This window comes from Leptonotus elevatus, chromosome 17 (assembly GCF_054856555.1).
Source record: "Leptonotus elevatus isolate MCC_2025b chromosome 17, RoL_Lele_1.0, whole genome shotgun sequence".
In the NCBI taxonomy this organism is placed as follows: domain Eukaryota; kingdom Metazoa; phylum Chordata; class Actinopteri; order Syngnathiformes; family Syngnathidae; genus Leptonotus; species Leptonotus elevatus.
This window is the reverse complement of record NC_141255.1, coordinates 17,143,440-17,160,916: the sequence shown is the minus strand read 5'-3', so window position 1 is coordinate 17,160,916 and position 17,477 is coordinate 17,143,440. Positions and strand designations below refer to the sequence as shown.

General features: G+C 41.4%; 1 protein-coding gene across 1 annotated transcript in view; it reads right to left on the bottom strand.

The window, feature by feature from the left end:
- The window catches only part of cerk (ceramide kinase), a 32,732-nt gene that overhangs the window by 13,212 nt on the left and 2,043 nt on the right, over nt 1–17,477 (bottom strand). The window contains exons 2-6 of the mRNA XM_086060277.1: nt 6,451–6,561; nt 4,747–4,869; nt 2,895–3,020; nt 2,268–2,334; nt 808–953 (exon numbers count right to left, since the gene is read on the bottom strand). Of these exons, the coding sequence (XP_085916403.1) occupies nt 808–953; nt 2,268–2,334; nt 2,895–3,020; nt 4,747–4,869; nt 6,451–6,561 (573 nt within the window). The remainder of the gene's footprint in view (nt 1–807; nt 954–2,267; nt 2,335–2,894; nt 3,021–4,746; nt 4,870–6,450; nt 6,562–17,477) is intronic.

Genomic DNA, 17,477 nt, shown 5'->3' with positions numbered 1-17,477 from the left:
TTGTATCTTGTCCATGTTCTTAAAGGGATACTTGACCCATTGAGCCATTTTCAGTAGTAAAAAGTTATTATTTAGAATTAATTTGTTAACTTCATTATTTTTTATGTAGAATTTAAAAACAAATTCTTCCACGTGCTGTCAACTGAAGATGACATCACCTGAGCTGAGGAAGTAGGTAACGATAACGGCCAATCATGGCTCACTTGTTTTCTGGGTTTGCTGAGCAAACTGAGCCATGATTGGTCGTTACCTACTTCCTCAGCACATGTGATGGATGTCATCTTCAGTCGACAGCAAGTGGAACATTTAGTTTTTAAAAGGTATCAATTGTATATGAATGAAGTTATCAAATTAATTCTGGACAAAACATGAACTTTTTACTGCTGAAAATGGCTAAATGAGTCAAGTATCCCTTTAACATTCAAAATGCTTCACATTTCAAATTGTCCTTTCCTGTTCAAACGTACGGTGTACACGCTTGAAAAGAGAATAACCTGCGGAAAGCGTTTGAGCCCGCTGCGCCCTGGTCAGCCCCCATGCTTTGCTTTTGCACCTTTCGTGAAATTATTGCCAAAATATCCCTCAGCTTGATCTCATTTATGACACTCGGAGTGACTGACCCTCCTCAAGCCCCCGGTGGGACTGCCTGCCATGTTGTCATGGCGACCCCCTTTAGTAACTCGGCAACGCAGTGCGATCAGCAGGGTTCGAGTTCTTCAGCTGTCATCTGATATACATGCAGCCTGGAAGTGCCTCGTGTTTCTCATAGCGTCGAGATTATAAACACAGGTATTGACGCAGACTCACCTGCAGGAATGATCCCGATGCGGAGGGAACACGGCGCCAAATGGGCGTCAGGCAGATTCGGGTCAATGCCGCGCTCTCTTTGGGTCCTGGCGACCAACCCGTGTAGGACCTCGCTGAACATCCCGTCTCCGCCCACACACACCACTCTACACACATGGGCGGCATATGTGTTGGCAACATTTGACATAGTAGTTTGTTTGACCTGTTGAATCAGTGATCATAGTCATTTATTTCTGTAATTAGCTGTGTATGTGCATGTTCAATTTGACTTTGCGGTTTGATTAGACACCAGGTGTACACTGGCAGCCACGCTTCCATCAGCTTGTCCCGGGGCAGCTGTGGTTATACTTACGTAGTTTGTGAATGTGTGAGTGCGTGAATAATGTATCCATTGTAAAGCGTCTTTGAGTGTCCAGAAAAACCTTATATATATATATATATATATGATGCATTATTATTATTATTATCATTATTATTATTATTATTATGGAGGGTTTTGATGCCAAACTTAGAGAACTGCTGCTATGATTTTTTTTTTGTTTATGATAAAAATCCAACAAAGTTGAAAATTGGTTCCAGGTTAATCAGTGGAACTGGTATAGATGGTGGCTTGGGGCAAGATATATATATTTTTTTGGGGGGGGGGGGGAGTTGTGGACGTTAATGGTGTAAAACGTTTAGAAATTATTTACCTCCATCTTGTTTTTCACATTTGAACTGGGGTGTGTAGAATTTTTATATCCACACTATGTTATGATCTCAGTGGAACGTGAATATATTTGAATGAATTTGAATATTAATATAATAAAAAAAACATCTATACTTAGGTTTTTTATATTACTAACATGTTAGAATTATGTAAAATAAAGCACTTAGATAGCAAGATTATTTTATTGTTGTATTGTTAACATTTTGTACACTTTCCTGTAGGGGTGTGAATTGCCTAGTACCTTGCGATTCGATCTGTATCACGATTCATAGGTCATGATTCGATTCCATACCGATTAATCTTGATACGAATCGATAAGTCAATTATTGCGATTTTTTTAAAACGAAAATTTTGAAAATACTTGTAAACTTGTACATGTACACTGTAAGATTTGTATGAAAATGTACCTCAGGCTTATAACTGTGAGCCACTGTATTTAACAAACAGGTGAATCAGTTTCATGTTTGAACAGCATTGAAATAAAATATTAAGGCTTAATGTTCCATTAATACAACATTCTTCCATGCTTAAAGTGTGAAACCTAACCCTAAGTAAGACATTTTGTTGAATATTTCCATCAAAAATGTATCTTTAAAAATCGATTCGGCTGCATATGAATCGATACGAGAATTGTGTGCTGTAATATCGCGATATATTGCCAAATCGATTCTTTTTTTTAACTTTCCTGCTAAATGTTAAAATGGATAGACACATTTTATGTTGACAAGTAAAAAGCATCTCAAGGACTCACCCATCATATTTATCCAGATTGGCTTCCGTTTTCAAGTGATCTCTGGCTTGATTGGCCCGCTCTGTAACTATGGAGACAAATAAAATAGTAATTTCCTATTAGCTCAATGACAAGGAAAAGACAATAACCAGCAGGCAAGAAAAAGTAGCGCAATTTGAAGTATTTACTGGACCCCATTGTACAGATTGATGTACGGGACAAAAGTGTGAGCACAGAGGCAACAACAACAAGAAAACCTAATTCGGGTCTCGTATATCACGGCCCCCAACAAAACGAGCCCGGGGCCCAGAAAACAAAACAAAAATAAAATTCCAACTGTAAATCTGTGTGGCGCCCTTCTAATAACAACACAAATAAAAGACTTGCAAGCGGCTGCTGGTACTCCAGAGCAAACTGTATTCACTCTGATGGACCATCAATAGTGCCGACTATGTGTAGCTGCTGCAAACGCTTATTGAATAATAGATGTGTTTGGATACCCGAGCTTATCAGCTATCAGCGCCTCCATTAAGGTGCTGGCATGATTAATGGCACCATAAGCCCATCATATTCTCGCAAGCCTCTTCACGCCGACACGGCGGCCGTGGAGAGTCATTTTGGATTTCAATGTTGAAGGTAGCGACCCACCAATCACGTCCGTGGAGATGCAGGCGCGGCAAAACAGCGGCGCCACCTTCTGATCATAAATGTGCTTCCCTTGCCGCTTCCCGCCGTAGGGATTGATGTACACCAGCAGGCTCTTGGGCCGATTGGCTGCAGAGAAAGAGAGGGTATTAAGATGATCTTTTTTTGGGAAGGGGGGCGGGGGGACAAATGTGCACGGTGACATCGGCTTGATGAAGCTTTCATTAACAAGAGAACCTTCAACAGGGCTGCTGGAGAAATAATGAGGGGTGTGCGAGGCAATCGCGAGGTACTGCATCATTTGCCGATAAACCTGCAAAAAGCGCCCAGACGCAGAATGCTAAATGGCTTGTTTATGTCTGATGGAGGGAACCGCTCTCGCACGACAAACGGCGATAGGACCAGCGGCGCGATTGCAAATGAATGGGTTCGGGATCGGGTGCTGCAGTCACGACGCAAACGGAATCCAATCAAGGCAGTCAAACATTCCAAATGTCCTCATCGTTGCACTTCCTAATGTAATTACGTCGCTGGAAAGCACTCAAAGGTAGAGCACTCAGAGCGCGGAGCTCCGCCAAGACTTGTCGCCTGCAAAAGCAACGGAATGAACATTAACAAGCAGTCGTCTTAAAAGTCAAGTTTCATCCAGTACAGTTGAACCGACCCACTATCCAACCAGAATAACACAGTCAAGTGAAATGTAATTACAAAATGTCTAAAAGACCTAAATCAAAGGAATCTAGGGAAAAACATGGTTTTAAAAATCATTTTCATTCACTGTTCACAATTGATTCCTATTGAGTGCAGCATAACAGCTAAATGCTGCTTCACCATGTTTGCTCTGAAACCTATGCTCCACTTATTGACCCGACTCTGCAGACCTCTATGCCCTAGTGGGCTTATATTCAATTAGCCCAAACCATTCAGTCAATTAAAGGCCAGTAGCAGTATTGTAAAATCAATTTTGTAGCTGACTTGGAGTAGACTCTGCTTTCATTGGGGTTGGGGGGTGCCAGTTTTAAGTGTGTAGGTTCCATCAACAAAAACTGGTTTGTGACCAAAATATTGCGTTTGAGTGTGAGGTGCCCAAACTTGTCTGACATCCATTGTGTTGTCATTTCTCTCCTTTATTCATCTCCCAATTTTCAAAATCCGAAGCCATGCAACAACGCCATCTACAGGGACGTCTTAGTCAAGCAGCATAGAACATGCAAACCCTACACAAGAAGCTCGGCAGATTGGCTAACCATTAAATCATTGTAATGCCTTGACAGCTTCCAAAGCTCCGAAGCAAATATCATGCACATTGGCTAGGATCTGAGCTATATCCTGCAATGCAACCCAATTTCAACTCGTGCGCTACCGCCATTTATACGTCTGTGCCCGAGAGGGACTTGCTTGCGAGAGAGCTGCTGAAAAGCGACTCATATCCTATAGATTTGCCTCGGGACTCCCCCGAGGGCGTCGACAAAAGACAGCGCTGAAAGAAATCCATGTTTTCTAAGAATAATAATGGCCTCTCGCTTTGCAAAATGGAAGATTTTCCATTTGGATCTATATCAAGGCTTTAGCACTACTTGCTATAATAAATACACTTCTAACCGGTGATAAAACGGCTTGCCGAGGAGCCAAACATTAAACTCGATGCATAGAAAAGGAGGTGATGTTTTGAACGCCAGGCAAGGTTACACAAAAAATACACAATACATTTGCATTTAACTTGATGGTACAATCCATGTCATGTACTACATGAAGGCACTCTGCTACACGCGCACACAATTTTGCTAGCATTTTAACGTCAATTATCATCAAGGGAGTCGCGATGTGGTGTGTTTAGGTGCGCCAACATACTTACTTTGTGTTGACAGTTGATCATTGATTGTTTGAATCCATTGCTGGCAAAGTCCCAGATTGTCACAATAAAAGGTGATCTCGTCGCATCGCCACTGATTCTGTGTTGTCCTCCTCACGTAGAAAACTGCATACAAAAAAACAAAACATAACAAATATATATATATATATATATATATATATATATATATATATATATATATATATATATATATATATATATATATATATATTTATACACACATAATACTGATAACAATCTACTTGGTTAATATTTTGCGGTGTCACCAGCAGGTAGGTGATGTCATGATAAGAGTCCGGAGATGAAGCCATTTGCTCTCAGATATGAATCACAACATAGTTGGAGTGTGTGTGTGTGTGTGCGTGTTTCAAAACTTTCCAACAGTGGCTGTTTCCTCATCACCAAGGTCTAATAACCAAAGTTAAACGGAATGTCCCGCCGGGGACTTATCTATTTAATTTAAATATTTACAGAAGTTACAGTTTTGACAATGTGCATGCCAAGCACTTTAAATTCCTGAGTTACTTGCTGAGCATTTTTTATTCTGTCAGTAGTTTGAGTTGAGTCAATGTTTTAAGAGTGGATGGCAAATCTTTCTATAGCCACCTGTAAGTGAGAATGTGATGTGCCAAGTTTTTTTGCTAAATATGTCAGGTTCTAATGCATACATTAGCGGAGTCCTTTCTTTTCGATATTGGCTCTGATGAGCTTCGTTAATCCGATCATCTTGTTTGGCAACGATCTAATAGCTCCAAAGCATTAGGGCCCCCTGATATTTTAGGCCTGTCTATCTCTACCTAAGATTGTCTTGGCAATACATTAGCCTTTACACTGAGGGCCGTCTATTGGGCTTATTTCACTTAGCATTAAGGAGAGTGAATATTGGCACACATCTACAATGGTAAATGATCAAGCTAAAAATGCATTACCAGTTGTGTGCAAAAGGCTATTGTGCTCGTTAATAAGGCATGTAATTCAAGTTAAAGAACATCCCAGGGATTTGCCATGCTAATTTCCCATTCTGTTGTAACTACATATTCATCATGTGATGATCATTTCATATCTTTTATCACACATACAGGGTATCCCAAAAGACACTGTACACAATTTGTATTTCATTTTAGGTATCATTCCGACAGATGTGAGGCCTTAACAGTGTAAGCTGTCATTCCTTTGCCGTGGCCCGCCAGTTGATATTGAAGCAGTGTTGCAAAATTGCTGTCTGGAAAGTTTTTCAGTCCCCGACTGCGTTATGATCGTCACGCTGCTCCAACGCCAATTTGCGCTGTCAGGCTGTTTTCTCGACAAACCACACAGTGGAAGGTGTCCTCCTACAACCAGAACTGATGAAAACACAGAACTCCCCGAGCAGGCACTCTCGCAAAGTCATGGTTAGTCTACCCGAAAGACTGCACTGGAACGCGGAATGAACAAAATCTCAGTCCAGCAGATGCTTTTTTGAGCATGATAACCTTCCGCTTGAAATTAAATCTTCTCTAACTGCTGCTAAGACAGAAAAGCTTCTTTTTCAACGTCGCTCCAATGACAATTAGCGAGCCATGGTCAAACGAATGATATTCATGGAAAAACTGCAATCATCATAGCTCCCACGTCTGTCTGAATGTAACGTCATGTCAAAGTGTGCGCTGACTATTGAGACATGTTGAGTGTGTACAATATTGGTACCTGTGAATGCATGTGGATTGAGCTGAAGGTGCTTTGTTGCCTTCGTCTGGTTGCTCGAGTCCGCCTTGTGCACGGCCACGATTTCGCACACATGCACAGCGTGATCGTGAGCTGTGGAGACATTATCACAATCGTAAATTATTCAACCAGCTTTACATACTCACACCCAGAGGGCGTGATGCTTTTTCGCTGATCGTCTGCTTAATGAGTTTTGTACTTGTTTGTTCGTACATACGCAGACAAAGCGCCCGTTTGATGAATATGAAACGTATTCCCACCTTCCAGTGGCAAGCAATGGAAATATTCATCATTTTCATATTTGTTGTTTGTTTGTTCATTTGCTGGTTTTCACACAGGATTACACAGATAATGTAATGGATATGTGGGCCTAGACGAGAGCAAGGAAATGTACAGGTATCATCTTATTTTACCACGGAAATGAATGGGCAGGAAAAAATGCCGCCACGTCCCAAGAGATCCTGCGAGTGTTTGCTGAAGGAATCGCATCCCGTTGTCCGACTTTCCCACGGGAAGGCGATTTAAGATACTCATTTTCCAAAGGCTCCATATTTTGATGAAAAGGACCTGTGCATCTTTTAGATAGGCTTGTTCATGAAAAGATTTTTTTAAGTAGAGCGTGATCCGGTTTCCGTTGGTCCGTGGAGAGTGAGACAGACGGGATGGGATGGATTGTCAGAAGACTTGCTGGCGGTTACATCAAACAATTTAATAAGGACTAATGTACTACTTGAAAGGAAGTGAGCATGGAAATTCAGGGCGCTGTTGCACAGTCAATCTTTTGCCAATCCAGTCTCGTCATGAATGGTTTTCCAGATGCCCCTAAAAACTTGCGGAAAACTTAAATAAAAAGTATGCATGCTTCTTGCAATAGAGTTTGCAATCAAAACACAGTTATGTAACTTGTGGGGTGCCACAGGGATCAATTCTGGGGCCAGTAGCTTTTCTTCTTTATGTTAATTTTGAAATTGTTAAAATGTATTTTGTTTGCAGATGACACCACTTAATTTTATGCCGGGTAAAAAACATATATAATGGAGTACGAGTAATAGAGAAAGCGTTTAAGAATATTATAAAGTGGTTCAATGCTAACAGACTGTCTATAAATATTAGTAAAACCAGATTTATGATTTTCAGTTGTAGAAATATGGATGTCGAAGCAACACTGACTGTGCAAGGCATAGAAATAGAAAATACTAATGAAATTAAGTTTGTAGGTATCATTATTGATGAACATTTAGCATGGAAAGCGCATAAAGAATATGTCAAATCTAAGGTATCACAAACCGTAGATGTGTTACACAAGGTTAAAGAATCATTGAACAAGAATGCTTAGTTATTGTTATATAATTCATTGATTGTTCCGTATCTGACCTATTGCATTGAAGTGTGGGGGTGCGCAGCCAAAACCTACACTGAATCCATCTATCTTTTACAGGAAAGTGCTAATCGTGTCGTTTTCGGTTGTGGATACAGAGAGCACACAAATCCAATATTTATACAATTAAAAACTTTAAAATGTAATGAATTGATGGAGTTTTACCACCTTAAAATATTTTATAAAGCCCATCATGAAATGTTACCAGTTAATATACAAACTAAATTTATGAAAAGGGAAAGTGAGTACAAATTAAGAGGAACAGACATTTTTTCAAAACCTAAATATAGAACAAAACAAAAAGAAAGATTTATTTCAACTCATCAAAGTGTCAGTCTGTGGAACAATCTGGATTGTAAAACAATATCTTCTCAGTCTATTTGTATGATTTTTTTTAATGTATAAAAGCACAATTACTGCAAAAAAATATATAGCACAAGGACACGCAGTTGAATTATTTTGTAGTTTTGTTACACTGAAAGCGTTTTGACCACTCGCTGTCATTCATTGTGTGTGTTTTTGTTTCACTTCTTTAATTTCTTTTATTTTACTTTGAATTTAAATATTACTAGATATTGTCTTTTTTCTTTTACAAATGAATGAAATAAATGATTGATTGATTTAGTTTTACAAAAACACAACTTGAAAAGATGGAAACAAATTGTCTTAAGGGTCACAAAATAGAAGGAAAACAATTAGAAAAGCCGTTATCTGGTGACATGTATTTAGTTATCTAAGCCTACACTCTACTCATGAACTGGGGTTTCGGGCAGGCGTGGCCACTTTAGAGCGCCTTGTTGTTTCGGCTTGGAAAAGCCTCACGGTGGAACAGTGGCATATGTTACAGCTCAAATTTGGCAGCGTTGTGAAGAAAACACTCTTCTCTGTGGTGTGTCATATTTAGAAGACTTGTTTAATTTTCACTTTGCAGGGTCTTGAAGGCTCATTTCCAAGTAGTTTTTTTACGTTTATCAAGTCTTGTAACCTGCTCTGAGTTGGTCTCGTTGAAAAAGAACAGCTTAGTGATGGGAAAGGACCTCACATGCGTAGTTGAACTGACCTCTTCAACTTTCTGGCGCATTCATTCCTCCCCGTCTCTCCCTGCCGAATTATGAAGTTGATATGGCAAAATGGATGGCGGGCGCCGCGACATATTATTTCTCTCCGGGGAGTCTGGCCAGGAATGGGATTTCATTTCCTTCTCAAATAAAGATGATGCGGCGTGCGGGCATGAATAAGTTTACGGCCATCGATATTCACACTTTGACAAATAGGCAGAAGAGTGATGGCCTTGAGGGGAATAGCGGTGCAGGGGTAATATGACATTCACTCCAACAATTTCAACATAATGTAAATGGAATTCAGACAGCGCATGTACAGAATGATTTCATTACTCTTAATTACACGTCTCATCAGGTTACATGGGAACTGCCCCTCAAAAATGCTGCACGTGTATTCTAATATGCTGACAAAATAGACACGTTATTTATTTAATAGGTGTAACAGATAAGCAAACGTAGATGATTAATGGAGAAAATGTGTGTGTATGTATAACCAATAATCTCAATACAGTAATCATACGACATTAGTCAACGTGACTTCACCCGTGTAATGTTATCTTGTTATCTTGTTTATGATAGTGCTGATAATGCTTTTACTCCCTATTTTAAAGTGACATGCAAGAGGAAGACAATCTGGGATTATTTTCTGCCTAGCAACAAGTGACCTCAACTAGAATAAGAAGTGCCGGAATTTTAACATCTTTGGTAAGCAATTTGAAACAGTAGATGGCATTCCCATATCACTGCCACTGGAACCCCGCCACACACGCACGCATGCACGCACTCACTCACACACACGCGCACACACACACACACCATTGGATTTGCGCACAAAAGTACACAATAATCCCATCAGCACACACACATACAGAACACATCCTCTCCACATGCACATTTGCCCAAGTTTTGAGCCGAGTCAAGTCCTCTAAGCTACATGCTAAGCCCCTTGGCCATACAAGGCCCAGATCCTCTCTGCTCTGCTCTGACATCCTTTCCCTTTGTGCTCCAGAAGGATCTTAGTAATGGCACTCGGCCACAGTGAGTAGCCTATTCATGCCGCGCGGCTCAGTGTGTTGCTTTCGAGCTCAATAGGTCGCCTCGCTGCTCAATGTCAGTTTTTTGGGAACCGTGATGAGTGTGTGAGTGGAGAGATTATCAAGTGAAGAGGGGAAAAAATATTTTCTTGCTCTTGGTCTTGGACTGAAAAAGTAGGTTGAAGACAAGACTTAAAGTAGCACTAGGAACTTTTCAACCTTAATAAAATATTTTCATAACTCTTCTGGTGAAACATCAACTTAAAACTAGTTAAATGGTACCTTTGCCATGGCCTGAGGGGGTCTGTATCATATTTACTGGCACTAAGCAACTTTGAGGAGGATGGTAGGAACACCGCCACACAAAAAACTACAAATGTGCTTTATGGCATACGTGACTTCCTTTTTTACACATTCGTTTACAAAGACAGAAGTCAATATGAATGTCGACGCACAATTACTACTTTCCTGGCAGCAGCTGCAAAACAACTGAAAAGTTTTGTCTGAGGAGACAAAAAAGAAAGAAGAAAAAGGGAAGCTTCCCGGATAAAAGGACAGTCAAGGTTCAACAATGGCCCGGGTTTCAATCACTGGCGTGAGCTCAAAAACGATGCAATACGCTTGTCCTCATGGGAAATGTAGTCTTCCTTCAGGCATAACATTACCTCTTTTGTCTATATGGCGCCTCCATAATCAATTTGTCATTACTGGGGCCCAAAAAGTGAATCAGGTGTTTAATACATTTTGGGGTAACCTAAAATTGTGCTGATTTATATTTGATTGAGTCATGTCCTGTCATGTCATCGTGTCATGCCGAGGAACATAATCCTTGAAATAGTGTCTTGAGATGTGATGCCGTCGCCGAGGTTTAGCTCAACAGAAGCGCTTTGCGTTCATACAGCGGAGGCTTGCTGGCGGTGTGGGTTCGATCCCTGGGTGGGGGCTGCCGGTTACACACTAACTTGCACAATCTTGTTTACCACTTCTCCAGGGACAACTCTACCTTTGTTCAAGGTACTTACACATGGATTATATAATAGTTCCTGGATTTTATTTTTTAATAAAATAGTTCATGGCATGTGTGTCATATAAATGTAAGTAAGGCACTTTTTGGTCTCAGAGTCAATGTAATTGAAATCCTCAGGCTCATGCCACTTGTTTTGATTCTGTCATATGAGCTAGATTATTGTAATGTGTGACAACACCAAAAAAACGGACTTCTTTGATTCCCTAATAGAAAATGAGTCTGTAAGCACATGACAAAAGTCATTTTTAATGCCTGCCTCATAAAACGGTACTTATAGCAATTTGTTGTTAGTGTCACATTACATAATGAATGGAGCTGAATGAGTGACAGCCTTAAAGGGCTCCAATAGTAATTAACAAGGACGGAACGCTATCCTATAAATGTGAAACAAAAAGGACCTTAATGCTGATGTAATGGTTGCTTAGGATGCGATCTAAAGTCGTTTGGAAGTAATTGTAACCGCCGTAAGAGCGCCATTCTGCATGATAACAACAATTGATAGTGCTGTGGTTTCTTTCTTTGTGGTTAGGCAGGTTCTGCTCATCCTGATGACCAAAAGACAAAGTGGCATCCCATCTGACAGGATTCCATAAAAAGAGGTTTGTCTGGTCTGTTACACTGGGATGGATACGACTTGGTGTATGTACAAAACTGAGCCCGCCGGGCCTCACCTTCCTTCAGCCTGACAAAAAGCTGTCTTATTCATATTCAGCTCCACTCCCATGCCCTGTCCACCCCCTGCTTGTACGCTATGTAATCCCTTTGCCGGTACTGCGAGTTGGCAGCAACAATGTGTTAGAGGACAAGCCAGCACACGTTAAAGGAAATGCTCGCTCTTGCTGCGTTCTATGCTTAAGTCCTTGCCATTTTCCTTCTCACACATCTCCCTCCAAGAGGCTCGGATGCGATGGAGAAGATAAGCAGATGAAGTGCTCATTTTTGCCATACATTAAAAAGGTAAGCTTAACACAAGTGCTAAAATGTGAATGATGAGGATAGTAATGCACTTTTTTTCCCTCATCCCTCACCTCACCAGAAGGTCTCCACCCTTTTGCATTGATTCATTGTGTAATTAGCTTCCCTCCTCTGTCTATTGACCCCCAGCTGCAGCAGGTAAATAAATACAATCACGGTAATGAAAGTGCCCATATTGCCGGCTGTAATGCGGCATAAACCTGCAGTTTACCCAATCTCCAGCTGTCGTTTTCTGGCATTCCTCGCCCATATCGCTCCCCCCTCTGCAGCCGTCTCTCAACGTACAGACAGGCCTGCGCATTGAGCGCCGGCTTTAGATTACAAAGCACAGATCTGCCCGCGTACACTTGGCAGCGGACTGTCAAACACGACGTGCGGTACAATGGGTTTGCTCGACCGGCGCTTAGGCAAACAGATGGAGACGAGAGGACAAGCAAGGTGGAAGGTATAACAGGAGAGCTGACTATCGCTACAGGTGCGATGCTTGAGCTCCAGCTGGGGAGCCAGCCATGGCGAGAAAGAAGAGCTACCCTTTCCAGATCCACCTGCTCCTTCACCTCCTGTAATTGACACCAAAATTACGCACTAGTCAAACAATGTGGTTCAACTTGCGCGTCCACGTTTGCTTTCTGACAACAATGAGTCTCCAAAACCAACAACTTACTCAACCGGTTGAGATTTCCAAGTGAGGACAGGAAACAAACACTTTTCGATGAATTCCATTGCTTCAATTTGGGACTTTAACATTTTGTCATCAACATACTGCAAATATTTTTGTCCTCAACTAAAAAGCGTTAAAAGCATCACTCTTGTCACTCTCCATTACATGAGAAGGGAGGGGAGTACTCAAAACAATCATGAAATATTAAGAAATTCTTATTATTTCTCTTATGAAACTCAAATTATGGAATTGGTTAGCTCGTCACTCAACGCAATTTTATCTCTGAGAAAAGCAGGAAAAGGGGAGCCTGCTTGTCAGGATGAAACATTCACAGCTGGATATTCTTGGAAGCAGTGGAAAATAGCATGCCTGTTGATACGTTCTGTCAAGGATGTAAAGATGCATACGTTGGGAATTGTGGGATTTGCTGATTTATCACAAAATTCGGAAGATGCAGGCAGTTTGATTGGAAATGGAAAAGTTGCCAGCCATATTTGATGGAACCGGCTTGTCAACATTTACACGAGTTCCAGTGAAAGACTCAAGGCTGACTGAATTATTGTCGGCTTGTTCCCAAAACGAACATTTAAAAAAAAAAAATTCTCCTCGATGTTGATGACGCCAGATGCTGTTTTTTTTTCTTCCCCCAAATCTATACTGTGCTCCTCTTACAGAGGGGGCTGTTGTTTTTTTCCCCTTCCCCTTTCTTATGTTTTTATTTTCATCTGTGAAAACGCAAGACTGCTGTTCTGTATCCCCCTTGTTGATCATTGTTTTTTTTCTACGCCTGGTGCAATGACAATAAAGCCATTTTGATTCTGATTGTTATTATTCGTCAATCAAAGTTATTTTTATTTTTTTGAATAGGATTTTGATCACTAGACTTAGCCCCAAACTTCCTTATTTGCTTTAAGCGATTGTGGATCTGTATCCGGCTTTACCTTTTAACAGAGAAGCAAATATCCTGACACCCCCCTCCGCCGGCGGGCCAGCAGAGAGATATGTGAGGCTTTAGTGGGCCTGAGGTTGCGTCTCTCACTGAGCATAGTGAATTGAAGGCGAGAGCCCGTTTTTTTAAAGATCTCCCTTCCAGGTGAGAGCTTGCATTGTATATCCGAGGAAGGTATGAAGCATTATATGGACATTTCCTTAAGACTCCGAGGGCCTGCCGCTGCAGTGGATTGTGTTTGGACTGTGTGTTGAAAACTCAGGATCCCCTCTTTAATATCCGCCTCTGCATGTGACTGACAGCTGTTCTGATTCAAGAAAATCCACTTGAATGTCAGCAACGCTGTTGCGGTTTGCAGCTACGATGCACAAGTGACGTTTACTATTCATAATGAGTCCTCTTGGCAGTTACATGCACTTGATGCCTGGTTGAAGGGAGGACAAACATGAAAAACAGGCCAAAGTGAGGCTGTTGTGTCAAATGTATGACAAAGTTCCCCGTGATACAATCTGTGAGTAATTGTTCTACTCTGGCTAAACCCGTATCTGCTTTTCCATCCATCATCGTGTCATTTTAATACACACATTTGGGAGTATATTGTATGTGACAAAAACAACAATCCCTCCCACTCATCATTTGCATACCAAATAGGATTATTTCCAAAATGGTGGGCATGGAACTAGTATCCTGTATCTTGAAAAAAACAGACAAATGTCCCGGGGATATTTTTACAAATTAGAAGAAGACAGCTGCAACAGAAAAAAACAACATAGGACATGGAGAGTGAATATGTTCCAAATGCCATGTTTCGGTTCTATGGGGGTTGGGTTTTTCTTTGTTATGGGTGTTCTTTTTGTTTTTGTCTGTGGTTGGTGTTTTTTGTCTTGTGTTCCTGGTTTCTTCCCTTGTCTCATTATGTCTAACCACGTCAAACTGTGTGTGTCTTCCCTTCCCCAGGTGTGTCTCATTAGCTCTTTGACTGCCATAAACGTTATAAAACGTTTAGCATAAACCTAGGGAAGGGCGCCGAGGACGTTAAAAGACGTCCCCTATGTTTTTTTTTTTTTTTTTCAAAAACGGGTGCAGGAAAGCCTTGGGCAGCTGTGCTGAAAGAATCAGGCTGATCTGATTAGTCAAAGACTCGTTTTGGCCCCTAGAGGGCAGCGATGACTCTCTTTGCACAAGGTTGGATGGGCCGCCCACCGTGGGCGTCAGTAGAAGACGTGAGGCGGAGCTAGAGTGTTGAGGAGACAATGGCTGATCCAAGCCACAATGGCTTGACCAAGCAACCGGTTACAAGCAGCTCAGCTTGAGCATTTTTTTCAAAGACGGAAAGCATCAATCAATACTAAAAAGCGCATTGATGTCAACGATGATGATGACAACGAGCTCTACGCCAAAGTTGGAAGCTTTGGCCTGTTACTATCACGTAGTAAGCCTCACCGGCTACGCGCGGCTAGCGCGGCTAGCGCTGCTAAGGCCGGAAAACGCGCACAATAGCCGGCCGGGTACTTCTGCACAAGCGGACATTCGATCGGGCGATGGAGAGTTGGCATCGACCAATGCAGATTGATGATGATGATGATGATGACTGCGAGTTTGACGCCAAAGTTGGAAGCCTGGACGTGTTTACAATCACGTAGTAAGCCTCACCGGCTACGCGCGGCTAGCGCTGCTAAGGCCGGAAAACGCGCACAATAGCCGGCCGGGTACTTCTGCACAAGCGGACATTCGATCGGGCGATGGAGAGTAGTCGAAAAGCATCGACCAATGCACATTGATGATGATGATGATGGTCAACCTCGCCGGAGTTGGAAGCTATACGCGGCCGTTATTCTCTCGTCATAAAGCCTCACCGGCTAGCGCTGCTAACGCCGGAAAACGCGGAGCTGCACAAGCGGACATTCGATCGGACAATGAAGAGTACCCCGAGTCCAATGCATATTCATCGGAGGAGCGGGTACAGTCTGATCACGGAGAAGACACTGTTTCTGGACTACGATGCCACCATGAATGGAGTGGATAAAATGGATCATGCAAATGCTGTTGCGTCTTCTTGCACGCAGGAGAGTGTTACACAAAGAAAAACTGTCGTTGAAACATCCACATATTTGTAAATAGCACCACAGTTGCACACATTTGTAAATAGTTTGCCAAATTGTTGTCAAATTGTTACACTGTTGAATGTAAATAAACGTATTTTGCTATCAAAAAACACTTTTTCATTCTTGGTGGTAGTGTTTTATAGAAGTAAAGCACTATTTAGGTGTTTGTGGCATCATTCATGGACAAAAAGAAGTGTCAAATTCACTAGAATGCATGAAATAATATCGTTTCACTAAAAGCTTGATTTCTCCGTATTTTGGTCCAACACAGGCGAAATTGGGTCAAACTAACCATTTTCTATTGTTGATTACTAAAGAACGGAATAAGGTAGAAACAAACTCTTTTTTTCTGATGAAAGATGAAAGTCCAATCTTTCATTTGGTAGTACGTGTGTTTCCATAGTCCAAACAGAACATTTTCTGTGGACCTTGAAAATCAGTCAAAATGCTTAAATCGGCTGGCACTGGCGGCATCCCTTTTCTGAAAACGTCTGGCAGTCAAAGAGTTAGTGTTGGTGTATTTAGGCCCCGTCCAGACGAAAGCAAAGCCAGCTTTGTGCCTCAAACAAAGCTCGTACACACAGAAGCATTTCAAGACTTGCGTGTGTCCAAAAGAAGACGCTGAGGACGTTTAACGGCTGTAATGTATATGCCAAGTCTGGAGTGGCGCTGCAGCGCAGCCACAGGGAATTAACGGAAAGCGTAGAAGAAGAATTAGCGAAGAAGACGAACACTGTTTTATCTAACTTTATTGCTATCTACAGAACAAACTTTGCATGTATCAAAACAACATGAAAAAGACGAACAAAGGAGAAGTGACAATGGCGCGTGATTCAAGTACAACACCGCTTGTTGAACATGGGAATAAAAAAGCAAAATATTTTGCTGCAAAAGCAAGTTAAGGAGGCTGCGCAAAACGACCATGACGCGGCCATCCGCCATTGTTGTCGACAGACTGACGCGCACAGTCACGCGAGAATTGGCGCATACGTCATCAAACTGCGACACTGCGTCGTCATCACGCCACGCTCGTTCATGGCGACCAGTCTACTCACGTTCCGTCCAGTCATGGCGAGCAGTCCAGTCCCGCCCCTACCAGTCGTGGTTGTCTGCTCACCTTTCTCCCTATGGTTAATAAAAGTACCACGCATTGCACTTGATCCCTGTTTCCCTGCATTTGGGTCCACTATCCCTCATCCACTCATGTTCCATCATGACACCATACTCATCTAGCTTTTCTTAATTTTACAGTTGAATTCTTGATTTAAATTAGTGAAGCTTTCCTATGTCCCAATAAGGTGAATTTATAATGCTGTTATAACACACTTCTTCAATTTGCACCCCAAAAACATATTCATAAAAAAATTAATTAAATATATTTTTAACCATTTTTATATATTTCTTTTTTTTCCGGTTCTATTTTATTTATTTATTTTGGTCATTGTTTTTCCTTTTGCCGTTAATATTTGCTTGATTGAAGCATACTGCACTGGTTATATTTATGTTGGCATGTGCTTGGGAATATTAGGCAGCCAGAGTCTTTCTACAGTTTAACCTTTTATTATCATCACAAAAAAAGTGACAGAGAGATGGAAACTACTACTGTACTGTATAAAATCAAACGAAAATAAAGCAAAGCTACTCAACCTCTAAAAATGACTGTGCATTGTGACATGCTATTTACATGATCAGGCAAACTCAAATAACTCAAATTTCTCCAAGAGTTCCCCAATTTCCCTTTCTCCATCATATTCTCCACTTTGATCCAATTTGTCTCCAGTTTTGAATCCCACCTTCAAGTTCCCGGTGACACTCTCAG